Source organism: Puntigrus tetrazona, chromosome 20 (genome assembly GCF_018831695.1).
Source record: "Puntigrus tetrazona isolate hp1 chromosome 20, ASM1883169v1, whole genome shotgun sequence".
NCBI classification, from domain to species: Eukaryota; Metazoa; Chordata; class Actinopteri; order Cypriniformes; family Cyprinidae; genus Puntigrus; species Puntigrus tetrazona.
This window is the reverse complement of record NC_056718.1, coordinates 27328273-27344394: the sequence shown is the minus strand read 5'-3', so window position 1 is coordinate 27344394 and position 16122 is coordinate 27328273. Positions and strand designations below refer to the sequence as shown.

The window sequence follows — 16122 nt, the reverse complement described above, 5'->3', positions numbered from 1 at the left end:
TACTCGTGTTCCATATAACAAATTATTGGAAATTTGACAAGCACACCAATTTAACTCCTCATGTCTGCCGGGAGCTCGACGGAGTCCTCTTCGCCTCGCCACAGCAAGACAATTTCGGCTCATTTTCCTATTTATAACAATAGAACCAGCCATTAAGACAAATTAATGTCATTATCAAGTCCCTATGAAAATGACAACTACCGGCGTTTCGAGCAGCTTTAGTGGCTATTCACGATAATGAAATCCGCTGTACAGCTACTGAAAAGAAACACTCCAAGTAATTATTTTCTAGTAGCTTGTTTGTCTGCCGGCCGTTCGTTTGCTTTCAGCTCAATTATCGGTGCGAGCGGTGGCGTGGAGGCGCGGAGAGAGCGGTACGGGCCGCCGAGCGAGAGGCCTAATTGGGCAATTACCGTCCCGTTCCAGGGCTTTTAGCTCGAGCTGAGTGGGGAGAGCGAGCGCGCGGCCCGGAGTACTCCACGGAGCTACACACACACACACACACACAGACAGACGCCAACAGAGAGTGAGCCACGCGAACGCCGCCATCATCACCACACCCACATAAAAGTCTGCATAGGACGCCGAGAACAGAGACGCGCTGCGTGAACCCGTGTCAGGCGGAGAGAACTCGCGTCTCGTTTTCAAAATAGCATTAGGCCTACTGTTTTGTAACAGTGATGTATAGAAGAAAGTGGATTCCCCGACCTACACTGTAAAAAACGGAACTGTTAAGTTAAGGGGCGGTTTGGAGGGTCTGCGACCTTCAAGTTGCATACGCTTGCCGTTTTAATGCAAGCCTGTCGTCTCATTCATTCATGTTCCATTTTCTATGACCTTGTCATTTTAAAAATAGCCTTTCATAACTTCAGGTGAAACAGGCAGACCTCTCTAGGCAACGCAGGCTTGTAATAGTTTTTTTTTTTTACTGAAAAACAACCAAGTCCGCATAACATCCAGCCTTTTCTCTTATATGTACATCACTGTATGAGGAAAAACAGATTTGATGTTACTTCTCTTGTGACTTTAAGCTGCATTTTCGTTGCTTTTGACGAACAACTAGCTATGTATTGAGCATATATTGTCTATCATAAATGTAAAAACTTTTGTAGAAAGCATGGTTATGTGCATCTGAGCTTGGATTTCTAGTAGTGGCCCTGCTTTTCTCTGGTACACTTCTTGGTAGTTGCTGCATTGCTTTATTGTTAACTCTATCCCTATCATCCACACATTTCTACACCGGCGATCTCTATTTTGATCAAATCTCGTCAGTTTCTTCCGTTGTGCTCTCTTTCTGCTCCTCTCTGAATTATTCTTTGTATTTACTCGTTTTACATTTTCCCTCATTCTGTCTCTCTCATCCTCTCGTTCTCTCTCTTTCTCTCTCTGGATCAGAGTGCATGTGTTAATTAAACACTCTTTCAGATCATTTGCTGTCTAAAGTGGCTCCAGAGGCAGAAGCCATTAGGTAGAAAGCCCTGCTATCTGCATCTCCCACATTTATTAAAGTGAAATTCATCCTGTAATTACCCGCCTCTGCGTTGCCCCACGTTTGCCACTCACCTCCACCATCAACACCTGCCCAGCGCGACACCTTGTGCTATTTCCCATCATGCCACAGGGCCAATTAGACCTTGCGGACCCCACAAGCCGCTGAGAGCCGGCTAATTATGTTAATACAAAAAAAATCATTCCACTGATAAAGGATCATTATGTAAAAATAACAGCTAATGAAACATTACCTTTGATTTTATTTGGATTAAAACAGTTGGAGGCACAATGAAGTGCTGATATAAATCAGAATATGTTGAGAGTACGGTAGCGCTCGGCAAGGAAGGGTTTCTTTTTCATTTCTTCAGAATTTCAAGAGGGGATTGACGCTTTTTCACTCGAGCTGTGGAAAGCTGAGAGGCAATATAGAGACTTTACGTGAGTGGTTCTCAACCTTTTTGACGCCAAGGCCTGTCTTTATCTAAACTGATATCACTGGTGTTTATACGGTATTATGTTAAAAACTGATTTTAAGCATTTTCAGTTTACAATTGAAATCGTTTTAAGACATATCATGGCCCCTCCGGAGGTTTGCTGACGCCCCCTAGAGGGGTCCTATTTGCCTGGTTGCAAGCACTTATTTACATTATACAAAGAATTTGGTCTAAATGTTATTTTGACAATATTTAACTGATCATCTAACTCGCTGAGGTTAATGCCATTAAAGGAATAGTTCGCCCTAAAACGAAAATGAGTTACATTTGCTGTGTTTGTAAAGGCAAAAAACTTTATTAAGGCATTTTACATTTAAACTGTGGAAATATACATAATAAAACTTTTTTTTTCAGTGAAAAAGTACAGTTTGGACTGTTTTCTCTTAGAAAATGATCTGTGCTGATTCAGGCGAGGCAAGATTTTCACTGGAGAAAGTAATATGATTGAAGATACATTTTTTTTTTACTTTTTTTACGCTTTTTACTTCATTATACTTAATTAATGGACTGGATTTGTATGTATGCATGCATGGATTATTGCAGTGTTTTTATAAACTGTTTGGCAGCAGCCATCCACTGCAGAGGATCCATCGGTACGCAAGTGATGCTTAAAATCTGTTCCGTTGAAGGGACAAACTCATCTGCATTTTGAATGGCTCGAGGGTGGGTACATGTGTTTTTAGCACATTTTCAATTTTTGGGTGAACTACTGCTTTAACAGGATAGTTCAACTAATAATGGAACATTCTGTGCTAAAACGTCACTTTCACAAATACTTTTTTTACGTAGTACACAAAGGCCTATTTTTTTCATACATAAAATGAAAAGAATGATGTCTGAATGGTGAAGTTACGCAGGTTTGTGGTTTGTAACAGCACCAAAGTCAATCAAAGTCAATCAAGGTAATTTCCTTTATTAATTTATGGATGAACCATCCATTAAGGTCACTGGTGTTCGTTTAAAAAAATATATTTTTTTCTTTAAAATGAGGAATAACCCCATTTATACTTTAATTTTTTTTTTTATTGTTTTACTTGTTAAGTTTATCATTCTTTCAAATGAACGAATTATTCAACTGCATCATCGGTGTTAACATTTTTTCATCTAATATCAGTTAGTTTTTTATTTTAGTTTAAAGTAGGCTTCATTCAACATTTAAATGAGTTTGTCTGAAAAAATACACATATTTACGGTGTGTTATTTGTTCGAATCCCTAATCGTAAAATCTTCGTAGTTCTCCAGGGGAACGTCCTCTCCCAGCCTGACGAAATCTCTTTAGACATGTCACTCAAAATACTGTTAATAGTCTAACAAAGACGTGCTGCATGAACAACAAACAAAGACTCATACAAACCAAAAACAGAGAGATGCTGAAAAGAAGGCAGTGTTTAGAGTGGTATAAGATTCCCTTTCGACAAGATACTGTGCAGCTTCTGTATGGTAACATCCTTTTTGTTTGAAAGGTGTGCCACTATGCGGGGTGCCTGTTGGAAGAGCCGGTATCCTTGTGCTAATTAGCAAACTAGGAAGCTCCTAAGGCTGCTTCATGAATGCTCTTTCTGCTAGCGCATCTTTCTCTCGGCGCAGTCAAGCGTGTGCAATTATCCACCTGCTGCTCGCAGGCGGCACATTTTTTTTGTCAACCATCTCCTTTGCAAAGAAGTTCTTTCTCCAAACATTTGCGGTTCGTGCCCTCACGGCTTCTTTAATCTAAAGTCCCATTTGCTGAATAGACTGGAGGTTCATCATTATGCACTTTAGCTGCGTAATAAAGGGCAGCATTGTTAAATTCGGTCTCATTGCGGCAGCCATCTAACTTTTAAAATTACTGCTGTATTTAACAGGTTAAAGAAGAAAATTACACCATCACTAAATAGACTCAAACTTTATCGAATAAATGGAACAGGGCGATTATAGGGGGGAAAAAACACGACATTTTTTAATACTTGCAAGTAATTTTTTTTTTTTTTTGGAGAGCATAGTTACTCACCCAATCACCCAACCCCCATAAAATAAAAAGAAAAGTCCTATTCTGCTGTTCTCTTTTAAATTTAGGCTCTTTTTGCATTCAGACTCTTTCTTCGCCTTTCTCTCTGTTCCTGCTTGCTCTTTGAAACTCAAACCTTGTCGATGGAAACATAACAAGCGCCTCCGCTACGGCCTATGACCCCAGCCTCTTTGCACTTCCTGTGCCCGGCTCTCTGATGGGAGGGATCCGTCGGTGCACCTGCAGTCGGGCAGGTGACGGAGGAATTCTGGGAGAAACGGAGCCTTAGAAACACAGCAGCTTCTCTCTGACACGAAGGTTAAAGCCATTGAGAACAGCAAAGATTAGAGGCCCTTTGTACCCATCAGCGTTAAACAAATTAATCTATTGCTGCTCAGCTGACTGTAAAATCTCTAGATTTACTGTTTCAATGCAGCTAAGGCCTGAGCCACGGGGTCAACCCACGCTGCCTTTCCCACAATGTCTAAAACACATATTAGAAAGCCTTTACAAAGTTTTTGTCTGCTTTTCAGGAGTAAGTATATTAAAAGAGCTGCGTGCGGGTATTAGGGGAGATTCGTTTAAAAAAAAACACGTAATAATAGGCCTAAATAAATAAACCGCGAACATAGACAAAATAACAATTGCAATAAAATAATTAATAATGACAATTTAGTCATTCACAGACATGGATCAGAAACACACGACTGTTCCATTTAGCATTTAACTAAGAAAATAATATAACTGAAAATAATAAAACTGGCACAAAAAAATATGAAAGAGAGCCTTATTTTATCTGTTTATTTATCTAAGTCAATCGAGGCTTGGAAAAAGTCGCAAGAGAGCGGTATAAAGACACAATGAAGCCCACTGAGCCTCGTGGCCCGGGTCAAATAGTGTCCACTCGAGTTAAGCACAGATGAGCGCGCAGAACTGACCCGCGGGAGCGCCATCTTTTTACGCTATTATATGCCGTTAAGAGCTTTTTACTTATTCAAATGCATCCCTAAATTAAAAACGAACTAGGCTATTAATTACTGTTATTGTAACTGTTGTTTTATTCGTTCAAACGTACGATAAAATTGCGCAAAATAACAGGGTATTTGGTATTTTATACAGGCTACTGGACTATTACAAAAAGTTTTTCCTGACAGAAAAATGTAATATGCTTCTTTCTTTCCTCACGCTACACGTTATGTATATATTTAAAAGGGACTGAAAACACGCTTGCTATTACACTCCTTTCTAAAAGACAACTTCAAATCTTAAAAAATTACATAACATTTAAAATTAGTGACGCGCGCTGGCGTGACGTCACAAGTGTGCGCCGAGAGTCAGATGGTCGGAGGAGTCACCTGCCTTAATGTTTGTGTTGTTAATTATTCTTTCTGACGACAAATTATGTGGTTATGACCCAGATTATTTGTCTTGAAACCCCTGACTGTTATCATTATCTTCGCGTGTGGCGTCGGTTCCGTTCGTCTCTAGTGTAAGTAGCTTCTGTCGGTTTGATGTTTGTTAGTTAAGGTCTGAAGGACCAAAAATGTTTTTCGAGTAAATTTTGTAAATAGTAATGGTTTATATAATGGTTTCGTTCCACCATTGTTTTTGCACATTTCGTTTGACCTCGAAATGATGAAGATCGTTAAATTGTTTTTGAAACGAGCCTCATGGGTTCATAAAGTCTGCATTTGCAGCTTTAATATATATTTTTAATACATGCAATTTATTCCTGTAATGTATAGCGTCATGCGATTTCTGAAGACTGGAGTAAATTCAGGTTTGCATTATAATTAATAAAATTACTCTTAAATATATTTAAATAGACATTTCTTTTAAACTGTCACAATTACTTTTTTTTACTAAATATTTCCTCAAAATAAATGTAACCTCGAGGACTATAAAAGATTTCTTTAAATTAAATAAACTTTAAAATCTGGGGTGGACTGAAAAATGAAAAGACACTTCAATGCTCTTGACACTCTCTTCTAGGATGCCTCTGGGTTTTCTGAGGTTTATTTTGAGACAGGCACTATGCCGCGCTCCTCTGCGACCCATCAGCCTGGTCACTTCACGCCTGCCAAAGAGTCCACCGACCCCGAGGCCTGCATATTCTTGCCACATCGTCTCGCCCTGGATAAGCGTGTCCTTCTCCACAGACACTAAGAGCGGGAACACCAGCGTGACAGATAACGTCCAAAAGGGAACTAAAAAGCTGGATCCGAGAGCACCAGTCACCTTTGGCAGCGTGGGTAGGAAGATCGGTCAGCGCCATATAAAGTTATTGGGTGAGGATGGAGAGGAATTGGGTACAATGCACCGTGCTGATGTCATACGACTGATGGACGAAAAAGGACTGAGGCTTGTTGCCATAAATGACCGCTGTGATCCTCCGTTGTACAGACTGATGAAAGGGAAACAGATCCACGAAGAGCAGATGAAACTTAGAAACACGGAGAAAGCCAAGAAAGGTGCGTTCCAGTCACAAGAGAAAAAAAATCTGAATATGATCAAAGCTGTAACAGTGCGGTCAGAATCAGACTTAAATATTTCGAAAAACGTACTTCTTGAAGTGATCGCTGACCCAAAAATGTACATTCTGACATTCACTAACAGAAAAGTAGTCAATTTTTGGGTTAGCTATTTAGCCTCGAAAGTAGCAAGTGTATGATTAGTTTCTCTAGCTCCTTAAAACTCATTTCTGTTCCATGAAATGATTGCAAACGTGCATAACGTTTGTTAAAGAAATAGAAATGTCTTATTAAACCTGCCGTTACTTTATGCCACTGTGACCTTTTTGGTGTATCTGTAGGGCCTGTCCAATCAAAGGAGCTGACCTTTTCTTCCAGCATCACCCTTCATGACTTGGACACTAAATTGCGGCAGGTTGTCAACTGGCTGGAAAAAAACAACCACGTCAGACTCACTATCAAAGCAAGAACTGACGGTGGCACACCACTGGTATGAAAACGGAGTATGAATTTCATTTGCATGTTTTTAGTAGAATGCATTTTTCAGTTGCACATCAGCTATGTTTTTGTTGTTTAAAAAGCTTCAGTTTGAAGCAATGTCCCAGAACCTCTGAGACTGTGAATGGTGAACTATGTGAGCAATGTATTAGAAGCCAGAGCAATGGTTAGTTTTGGAAGTTTGTTCCACTGCAGAACTTCTACCTGCTATACTGTGTATTACCAGCCAGTACATGCAGCTCTTAATTTCAAAGTGTTATATATATATTCCATACAAAAATGTGAGCTATTTGAGTTCAAGTTATCCTTTTACCAAAGAAATGACCATTCTAGATTATGAACTGATGGAAGCCATTTATTAACAATATTAGAATCATTTTGTGCATTTATGTTTGTTCCACTTTAATAACTTATGCCAAAAAAATTACATTGTAATTGCAGTTTTTTTTAATCTATGTTGTCCCTGAAACATTGCTTAAAGTTGGGTGCCACTGATCCTTATACACTGGAAATATTAAGAGTGATTACAAAGTTTACAGTTCATTTTTACACATTCATTGCATGTTTAAAAATGTACAACCAACACAATAACATTTATTATTAATTAGAGAAAGCAGTGAGAGCAGTGCCGCTTTGAAAATGGGCACAGGTACAAATCCACTGCTACCAAACAGATTTCAGAAGTTTCATATTTTCTTCTAAACAGGACAAAGTCTTGACACAAATGGTGGAGAGGATATCGGTGCCTGTTGGCTTTATTTCAAAACCTTCCGTGGTTCGTGGAGGTCGTGCTGCTATGTGTGTCCTTCAGCTGGCTTCGGTCAAAGAACTGCAGAAAAAAGGAGAGACTTCGAGCAAGAATTTAAAACCTGACTCGGAAACGGCAGCATCTCTTTGTAACTCTCCTACAGAGGAAACAAAAGACTTGAAGCAACAATAAAATTCTATGCAAATTTCAATTCAAAAGTGTATTTTTTTTGGCACATAACTGCTTTAGAAAGTTACCCATGGCCACTGGACTCTACACTAACAGCGGTTCTAAAAGGTGAACCACTGGATGAGCAGGGTCACTGGCTTTAGAATAACTGGATTTTGTTTGGCTGACAATGCCTTCTGGTTTAAGGGGCTCATAACTATGGGAGTTTTCTGGGAGGTCTGATTTTGTACTTTTACAACTTTCAGAGCTGAAAGAATTCAGCGGATTCATTAATTGAGGATTTGTCGTAGTTTCTGATTGGCTACCATGTGGCACTGAAGATACACCTGAATGCGCCTTTGATTGACGTTTGTTTTTTGGTTTGTGGCCACTCAGACGGGATGCCAGGGAGCGTTTTGGGCGGGCTTTCATCTGAAAAAGAAGTAGATTGAAAACAAACAGCCGTTTAATATTTTGTCGACCTCAAGATTCATCTGATCAATATGTATTCATCTGATCAAGTGGTTACCTGTTTCTTTTCAGGATCATGAACGACACCATGGCGCAGTAAACTTTGCTGTAGCAAAAAAAATAAAAAATTTTGAATCCCAGATGTCCCCAAATCGTTTTAAGAAATCAGAAAGCGATGCGCAACTGGAGCAGGTTTTTGATTGGTACACTAAAAAAAAAAACATGCAGTCAAGCCAGTCACATTTTAACATGGCTGAGAAAGGCTGCCCTGAAATTACTTATCACAATTACTGACAGTGAAAAAAAAAATGTTTAGAATGTAGTTTTCATCAAGCCATTCCATTAAGTTTGGGGGAAAAAAATGCTCCCTTGAAGATCAACAAAAAAACCTGGTCCAGGAGGGTCAAAGTTTTCCTCCAACCTTGATCAAACCCATCTAGCGTACTAGTAATTCTGAACATCTTAATTAGCTGGTTCAAGCGTGTTTGATTAGGGTTGGAGCTAAAATTTGCAGGACAGTGGCCCTCGAGGACCAGGCTTGAGGAAGCCTGCTAGAGACTGTAATTCTGTTCTGACACCACATGCTTTTGAGTGAAAGCCTTTTTTTTTCCCCCTTCAATAAAACGAGTTTTTTCCTGCAACATCTGAATTCTAGAATTTATGCACCAAAATCAAAACAACAAAAGAATGCCTTTCGTAATTTGAATGTTTTATCGGAATTTAAAAAATATATTTTCTATTAGCTTATCCCCAAGTGAGGCAGAACTCAGATGATGGGAATGCACTGTTACCTTCATGGAAAAAGACTTCCCACAGCCAGGGTGAGTGCAGATGAAGGAGCGCTGCTCTTCGTGAAAAGACAGGATGTGGCTCTGCAGGTTGAAGGCAGTGGTGTATGAGCGGCTACATCCATCTCTGGGGCAGTGGAACACGACGCGCTTTTCAGAGTGAACACGCTGATGTTGCTTAAGGAACCAGCTGTCCCTGAACGTTTTCTGACACTGATCACACTGTACCCTGACTGGACACACACAGAACAATTACCAAAAGAACATTCAGTAACGTTCGCGCTAAAGTCAGGCCATTTACATCCAGAACAAAAATCGCGGGATTACCAATATGAACTTTTTTGTGGTTCGTCATCTCCGTCCAGTTCTTTGCCACAAATGAACAGCCCTCCTCAGCGCAAGAATAGCCTGCAACATTATGACAGAACGTTGCATGAAAATGAGTGTGATACGCATTTAATGAATTAACAAGCCAGGAAAAAAAAATTCAGCATCATTCTTACAAAGCTAATGTTTGAGACTATTTTACAAAACTGTGCAGGACTTTACATTTATTAGCTGCTATAGGTAAATGACTTTAGACAAAAAATTGTGCTGTAAATGGTATTTGTTCCACAACCCAGCACACAAGCAGAGGATTTTAAAAGCAAATCGTTATATAGAAAAGCCAGAGTTTTCTTTTAAAAAATTATTTTGAATTTTACAGAAAAGACAGATTTGAAACGAACAATTAAGCCATTCCTTTACGAACAACAAAAAGCGGAGGATGTACCTTTGTGCACCTTCTCATGACGCTTCAGTTTACCGAGTTGTGAAAACCGTCTCCCACAGCCTTCATGTAAACACCTGATGATCACAGCCATTGTGAGGAACGTGAAGTGACCCACAGCTCAAAGTGACATATCTTGCTAGTTCATTAATGATAAAACAAAGAGACACAGGACGAAAGGGTGTAAGAAGTCTTACAGGAACGGTAGCAGCTGGGTGTGTGTACACTCGTGGCTTTTCAGCTGGTTATTTTTCTTGAACGCTTTGCCACATCCTTCAAACGCGCACTAGACAAAAACATTAGAAACAAGCATATACGGCCATTAATGTTACATTACACCACGGTACTAAATGATATTTACACGCCAGGCATCAATAAGAAACAGTTCCTTGCTCGTTTCAGTTAGATTGTATTTTTAATTATAAATTATAACCGTTACTTAAATTTCTATATTTTCTTTCGTGTAGATATTTAATTCAGTCCACAAAAATACCATATTACTTTTTTTAACGCTTTTATATTTACTTACAATGTACTGTTTAGTCTCTTGTCTGTGGATCCGCGAAACGTGTTTCTTCAAGTTGGAGTTGGTGGTAAATCCTTCGTCGCACCCGTCCTCCGTGCATCTGTTAACACAGCGGGAGTAAATGACGCTTTACTATGGTATTAAACTTAAAAGAGAGAGAGAGAGAGAGAGAGAGAGAGAGAGAGAGAGAGAGAGAGAGAGAGAGAGAGAGAGAGAGAGAAGCTCACTTACCTGTAAGGTCTATCGCCGGTATGTGTCAGCGCGTGACGAGCAAGATGGTATTTCGTGCAGAACGATTTGCTACACCCGTTATACTCGCACTTAAACGGCCTCTGAAACCAACAATTCAATAAATCAACAGTTCAGTCTACCTCTCGTTTAAACGGCTTTCGGAATGTGTCATACATGCGGAAATATAACCGAAGCTCACGAGCGCTTAACTTACCTCCCCTGTATGTTTGCAGAGATGCGCTTCTAGCTTCCATGTTTTGTTGTACGACGCCTTACAGTCGGGAAACGAACAGATAAATGTCGCGCTTTGTTTAACTTTGGTTTCACGCATTGTCATGCGTTCGGCTGCAAGGCATGGAGTTACCGCACGTGCGCCGTCATTTTGATAGCGTACGGAACGTCTGACGTCACGACGTACGTCAACACTACGTTGACACACCCTCTATGGAAAGCCGGTGAGGTCAAAAAAAAACATCAACATGAACATGAAAACCACTCGTAGTATTAATATTAAATACGTAATATTAAAATACAGTATGTAAATGTCATTGTTTTATTTTTAATAAAGCATAACCCAGCTGATCATAATAGGCTACTTTGTCCATAATGCAATCCAATGCCCAAACTTTCATATTGGCTTTCTTTTCCAGCGGTAGATCAAGTACATAAATTGTTGCAAGTAAAAAAATAATAATAAATACATACATACATAAATGCATACATTTATACATACATAAAAAGGATGCTGGGTGTGCATTTGGTGTTCTTATGATTTTTAGATTTAGGTGTTGCACACAAAAAATAGCACATGCATGTGTGATCACCCAGATGGAGTTTAATGGACTAAATGCAGGAGAAATAAGTGCATACATAAGAAAGGAGAGTGTAATATTTTCACTGAAGATGATATTTTAGTTACACATTAGGTAGGCAGGTAGGTAGGTAATATAATGTGACTATTATATAATTGTTTAGGTAGTTTGTTTACCACATAGATTTAACTAGGATAATCTTGCACTGTATTAATGAAAAAATACAATTATAAAATGAAAATATATTACATTTGTTGTTATTAACTATGGAAAGATTTTCCAGACTATTCAAATAGAAATTATGTATTTTGCATAAATTGTGCCATAATCCAAATGCAATTGTAAATCTTGCATTAGAGTTTGCATTTCCATTTTCATAAATATACATTGAATTTCAAATGAAAAAGCTGTATATTTGCACATGTATTTCCCATGGCTTACAAGATGTTAGCCTGTCATATTTAAAAACACTGAACAAAAATGTGAACACAACACTTTTCATCAGCTGAAGAAAATTATTTTTCTATGTACACAAAAGACCTATTTCTCTCAAATATTGTTTACAAATCTGTGTCTGTCTAAATCTGTGTTCCACCTTACATGTGTGGCATATCAAGATGCTAATTAGACATTTTAGACAGTTCCTGCCAATATCCCGCAACTCTGCACAGCCATTGAAGAGGAGTGGGCCAACGTTCCAATGGTAGCTGCATGGATTTCAGGCTGACTAGGAGAATTCTCAACATGGATGAAAGATCATCATCTGCAGCTCAACCTGGCCAAGACTGAGCTTTTTGTATTCCCTGCCGCACCAACTCTAAAGCATGACATCACCATCCAGCTAGGTTTGTTTTATAATTACCCTATCAACTTGACCAACTGACTTCAAAGAGAGGCCCTTCGTCCCAGTGTGCATACTATCCACCCTATCTAGCATGATAAGTATTAAAAATTACTAATGTTATTTTAGGGTGGATAGTATGCACATTGAGATGCAGCAAACATATGATTCCCCTTTTTGAAGTTTGCTTGCCTTCCACCTGCATAAAAATCCCATGTCGTATTTACAAGAACAATATTACATCATAGCAAGTGGGAGCTGTAAAGAACAAAAAGAAGACATATATGAAAAGCACATAAACATTTGAAATGGGTCATCATTATTGCAGCAACGGTCATGCAATAAAATTACACAAGATGTATTATATAGGTAATTGGCATTAGATTGACATACATCAATCAATCAATCATTTTTATTTACATAGTACTTTTAACCATACAGATTGTATCAAATTTTATCACAGCTATGTCAGATTGTGTGATCATAGTATGCTATGTGAGATCATAGTGAGTTATGTGTAGACTAGATAAAAAGTTATGTCTTTAATCTAGATTTAAACTGACAGAGTGTGTCTGCTTCCCGAACACTGTTAGGGAGATTGTTCCAGAGTTTGGGTGCTAAATAGGAAAAGGAACTGCTGCCTATGGTCAATTTTGATATTGTGTGATTATCAAATGACCAGAGTTCTGAGAACGCAGCGGATGGGCAGGACTATAATGTGATAAGAGCTCGCTCAAGTATTGAGGAGCTAAACCATTTAAAACCATTTTATAAGTAATTAACAAGATTTTAAAATCTATCCAATGTTTTATAACTATCTATCCAAAGCAGTGTTGACAAAACTGGGCTAATATGATCATACTTCCAAGTTCTAGTAATGACTCTAGCTGCTGCGTTTTGGACTAGCTGAAGATGGTTTATCAAGCATGCGGAACAATCACCCAATAAAGCATTAAAATAATCTAACCTTGAGGTCATAAACACATGAATTAACATTTCTGCATTTGACGTTGAGAGCATAAGTTGTAATTTTTATATATTTCTGAGATGGAAAAACACAATTTTACAGATCCTAGAAACATGGTTTTCAAAGGAAAGATTGGTATTAAACAGCACACCTAGGTTCCTAACTGATGAAGAGAAATGAACAGAGCAGCCATCAAGTGTGAAAGCTAACACCATATCTCCTGATAATATCTCCCAAAGGTAACATGTAAAGTACGAAAAGTAATGGCCCTAGTACTGAGCCTTAAGGTACTCTATATTTCACTTGTGAACGAATGATACCTCCTCATTTACTACTACAAACTGATAGATGCCAAATAAATATGATTTGAACCTTATTAATGCGCTTCAACTAATGCCAACATACAGGTGCTGGTCATATAATTATAATATTATCAAAAAATGTATTTATTTTACTAATTCCATTCAAAAAGTGAAACTTGCATATTATATTCATTACACACTGTGGCCCTGCTCAGGTGTTATGAGAGCCCAGGTTCCTCTGATAGTGACCTTCAGCTTTTCTGCATTGTTGGGTCTGGCATATTACATCTTCCTCTTCATAACACCTGTGGCAGGAGGAGCCAACGACAGACACAGTGAGTGTGGCGTCAGGCCTCGGAGAGGCTTTTTTATTAACAAAATAAAGTGTCCAGGGGGAAATGTGTCCAAAATAAACAGGGGAACTGCTGTCCTCGTTGTGCTGCAGGGGGAGTGCAGGTTGGGTAGTGCTCCAGGGGGAAGGGTCCAAGTAAACAGCCCGGCATCCTGGCCCGTCAGCGATACACATGTGCAGTCTTCGCCTGGACTACGGAGTCCGACAACGCGTTTCTCTGGCGGCTTCACTGTCCAATACCACGCCAATCAAGGGGAGGGGCAGCCGACTCTTCTCTCTTCCTCCAGACTCTAGGACCCTGATTTCAAAAGTAAATGCAAAATTTACTTTCATCAGAGAACATAACTTTGAACCAGTCAGCAGCAGTCCAGTCCTTTTTGTCTTTAGGTCAGGCAAGACGCTTCTGACGCTGTCTGTTGTTCAAAAGTGGCTTGACACAAGAAATGCTGCAGCTGAATCCCATGTCTTGCATATGTCTGTGTGTAGTGGTTCTTGAAGCGCTGACTCCAGCTTTAGACCACTCTTTGTGAATCTGAATGTGAAGAATATTAGTGTATTATTCAATTCAATTCAATTCAAGTTTATTTGTATAGCGCTTTTTACAATGGCTATTGTTCCAAAGCAGCTTCACAAAAGCAAATTATTACATAACAAAAGCAAATCATTCCACAGACAAAAGCAAGTCACTACACAGCAGGATGCGTTACAAAACAGCAGGATGAATTACAATGCAGAAAGTTCAAGATAGAATTAGTCCAGACAGAAGGTTGAGTTTTCCTCGACGTCATCGCAGGAAGGTCATCTCCTCACTGGGTCCACTGGAGAGGCTCGGTAACTAGATGCCTCGGGATGTACATCCCGAGGTGGAGACAAAAGGATAATTAGAGTAGCGGCCATTCATACTATTGGGAATCACGATGTACTGTAGCATAGGTTTATGTTAATCTTTACGAGTATGCTTTGCTAAAAAGATATGTCTTTAGCCTAGACTTAAACTGAGAGAGTGTGTCTGATCCCGAACATTTGCAGGAAGGTTATTCCAGAGTTTGGGTGCCAAATGTGAAAACGCTCGACCACCTTTAGTAGACTTTGCTATACGAGGAACTACCAGGAGCCCTGAGTTTTGAGATCTTAAAGAGCGTGACGGGTTGTAGCTTGACAGAAGGCTGGTCAGATAAATGGGGGCTAAACCATTTAGAGCCTTGTAGGTCAGTAACAGTACTTTATAATCAATTCGGAAATGAACAGGCAGCCAGTGCAGGGAGGATAAAACTGGGGTTATATGATCGTATTTCCTTGTCCTGGTAAGAACTCGAGCGGCTGCGTTCTGCACTAACTGAAGCTTGTTTATTGAAGATGCTGGACAACCAGCGAGCAGCGCATTACAGTAATCCAGTCTAGATGTCATGAATGCATGAACTAGCTTTTCTGCATCTGAGAGAGAGAGCATGTGTCTGAGTTTAGCAATATTTCTAAGATGAAAGTAGGCAGATTTTGTAACATGAGTGATATGGTGTTCGAAGGACAGGTTGCTGTCCAATATCACACCCAAGTCTTTAACTGTCGGAGTAACGTTTATATCACATCCATCTAATTGTAGTTTGAGCTCAGAAATTTGCTGTAAACATGAATTTGGTCCGATAAGAAGCACCTCTGTTTTATTAGAGTTTAATAGAAGAAAATTTCTAGTCATCCAGTCTTTTATGTCTTTAACACACTCTGTTAATTTAGACATTTCTGATAACTTATCAGGCTTAGATGAAATGTATAGCTGTGTGTCATCTGCATAACCGTGAAATTAACCCTGTGCTTTCTAATAATGTTCCCCAGGGCAGCATGTATATAGAGAACAGTAAGGGGCCTAAAACTGATCCTTGAGGCACACCACACTTTACAGGCATTGTAGTAGAGCGGTCTCCGTTTATATCTACAAATTGATAACGGTCTGATAGGTATGATTTAAACCAATTTAACGCCTGTCCCTGTACACCAGCGGTGTTTAAACGCTCCAGGAGAATATTATGATCTATGGTGTCAAATGCAGCAGTGAGATCCAATAAAACTAGTAGCGAGACGCAGCCTCGGTCGGAGGATAAGAGCAGGTCATTAGTGATTTTAACTAATGCAGTTTCTGTGCTATGGTGCGGTCTAAAACCTGACTGAAACTCCTCATAGACATCATTCATCTTTAAGAAGGAGCATAACT

The 16122-nt window shown here is 39.3% G+C and overlaps 2 protein-coding genes across 6 annotated transcripts; one reads left to right on the top strand and one right to left on the bottom strand.

Moving 5' to 3' along the window:
* The first annotated feature begins 5295 nt into the window (after window positions 1-5295).
* On the top strand, window positions 5296-7900 carry mtif3 (mitochondrial translational initiation factor 3). 3 transcript variants are annotated; one of them, XM_043220005.1, is made up of 5 exons: window positions 5308-5461; window positions 5718-5752; window positions 5965-6443; window positions 6785-6933; window positions 7648-7900. In XM_043220005.1, exons 3-5 carry the CDS (start codon window positions 5966-5968, stop codon window positions 7879-7881), a joined length of 861 nt encoding a protein of 286 aa, XP_043075940.1. In that variant the 5' UTR covers window positions 5308-5461; window positions 5718-5752; window position 5965; the 3' UTR covers window positions 7882-7900. The 3 variants fall into 3 exon arrangements, with proteins under 3 accessions (XP_043075938.1, XP_043075940.1, XP_043075939.1); XM_043220003.1 differs by lacking the exon at window positions 5718-5752 and having other exon boundaries at window positions 5296-5461; XM_043220004.1 differs by lacking the exon at window positions 5718-5752 and having other exon boundaries at window positions 5313-5337.
* On the bottom strand, window positions 7392-11055 carry gtf3aa (general transcription factor IIIAa). 3 transcript variants are annotated; one of them, XM_043220001.1, is made up of 10 exons: window positions 10857-11055; window positions 10643-10743; window positions 10415-10511; window positions 10083-10171; window positions 9889-9962; window positions 9444-9524; window positions 9120-9349; window positions 8387-8434; window positions 8205-8289; window positions 7392-7770 (listed from the first exon to the last, which is right to left on the bottom strand). In XM_043220001.1, exons 1-10 carry the CDS (start codon window positions 10977-10979, stop codon window positions 7763-7765), a joined length of 936 nt encoding a protein of 311 aa, XP_043075936.1. In that variant the 5' UTR covers window positions 10980-11055; the 3' UTR covers window positions 7392-7762. The 3 variants fall into 3 exon arrangements, with proteins under 3 accessions (XP_043075936.1, XP_043075935.1, XP_043075937.1); XM_043220000.1 differs by lacking the exon at window positions 7392-7770 and having other exon boundaries at window positions 7895-8289; XM_043220002.1 differs by lacking the exons at window positions 7392-7770; window positions 8205-8289 and having other exon boundaries at window positions 8400-8536.
* Window positions 11056-16122: the final 5067 nt, after the last annotated feature.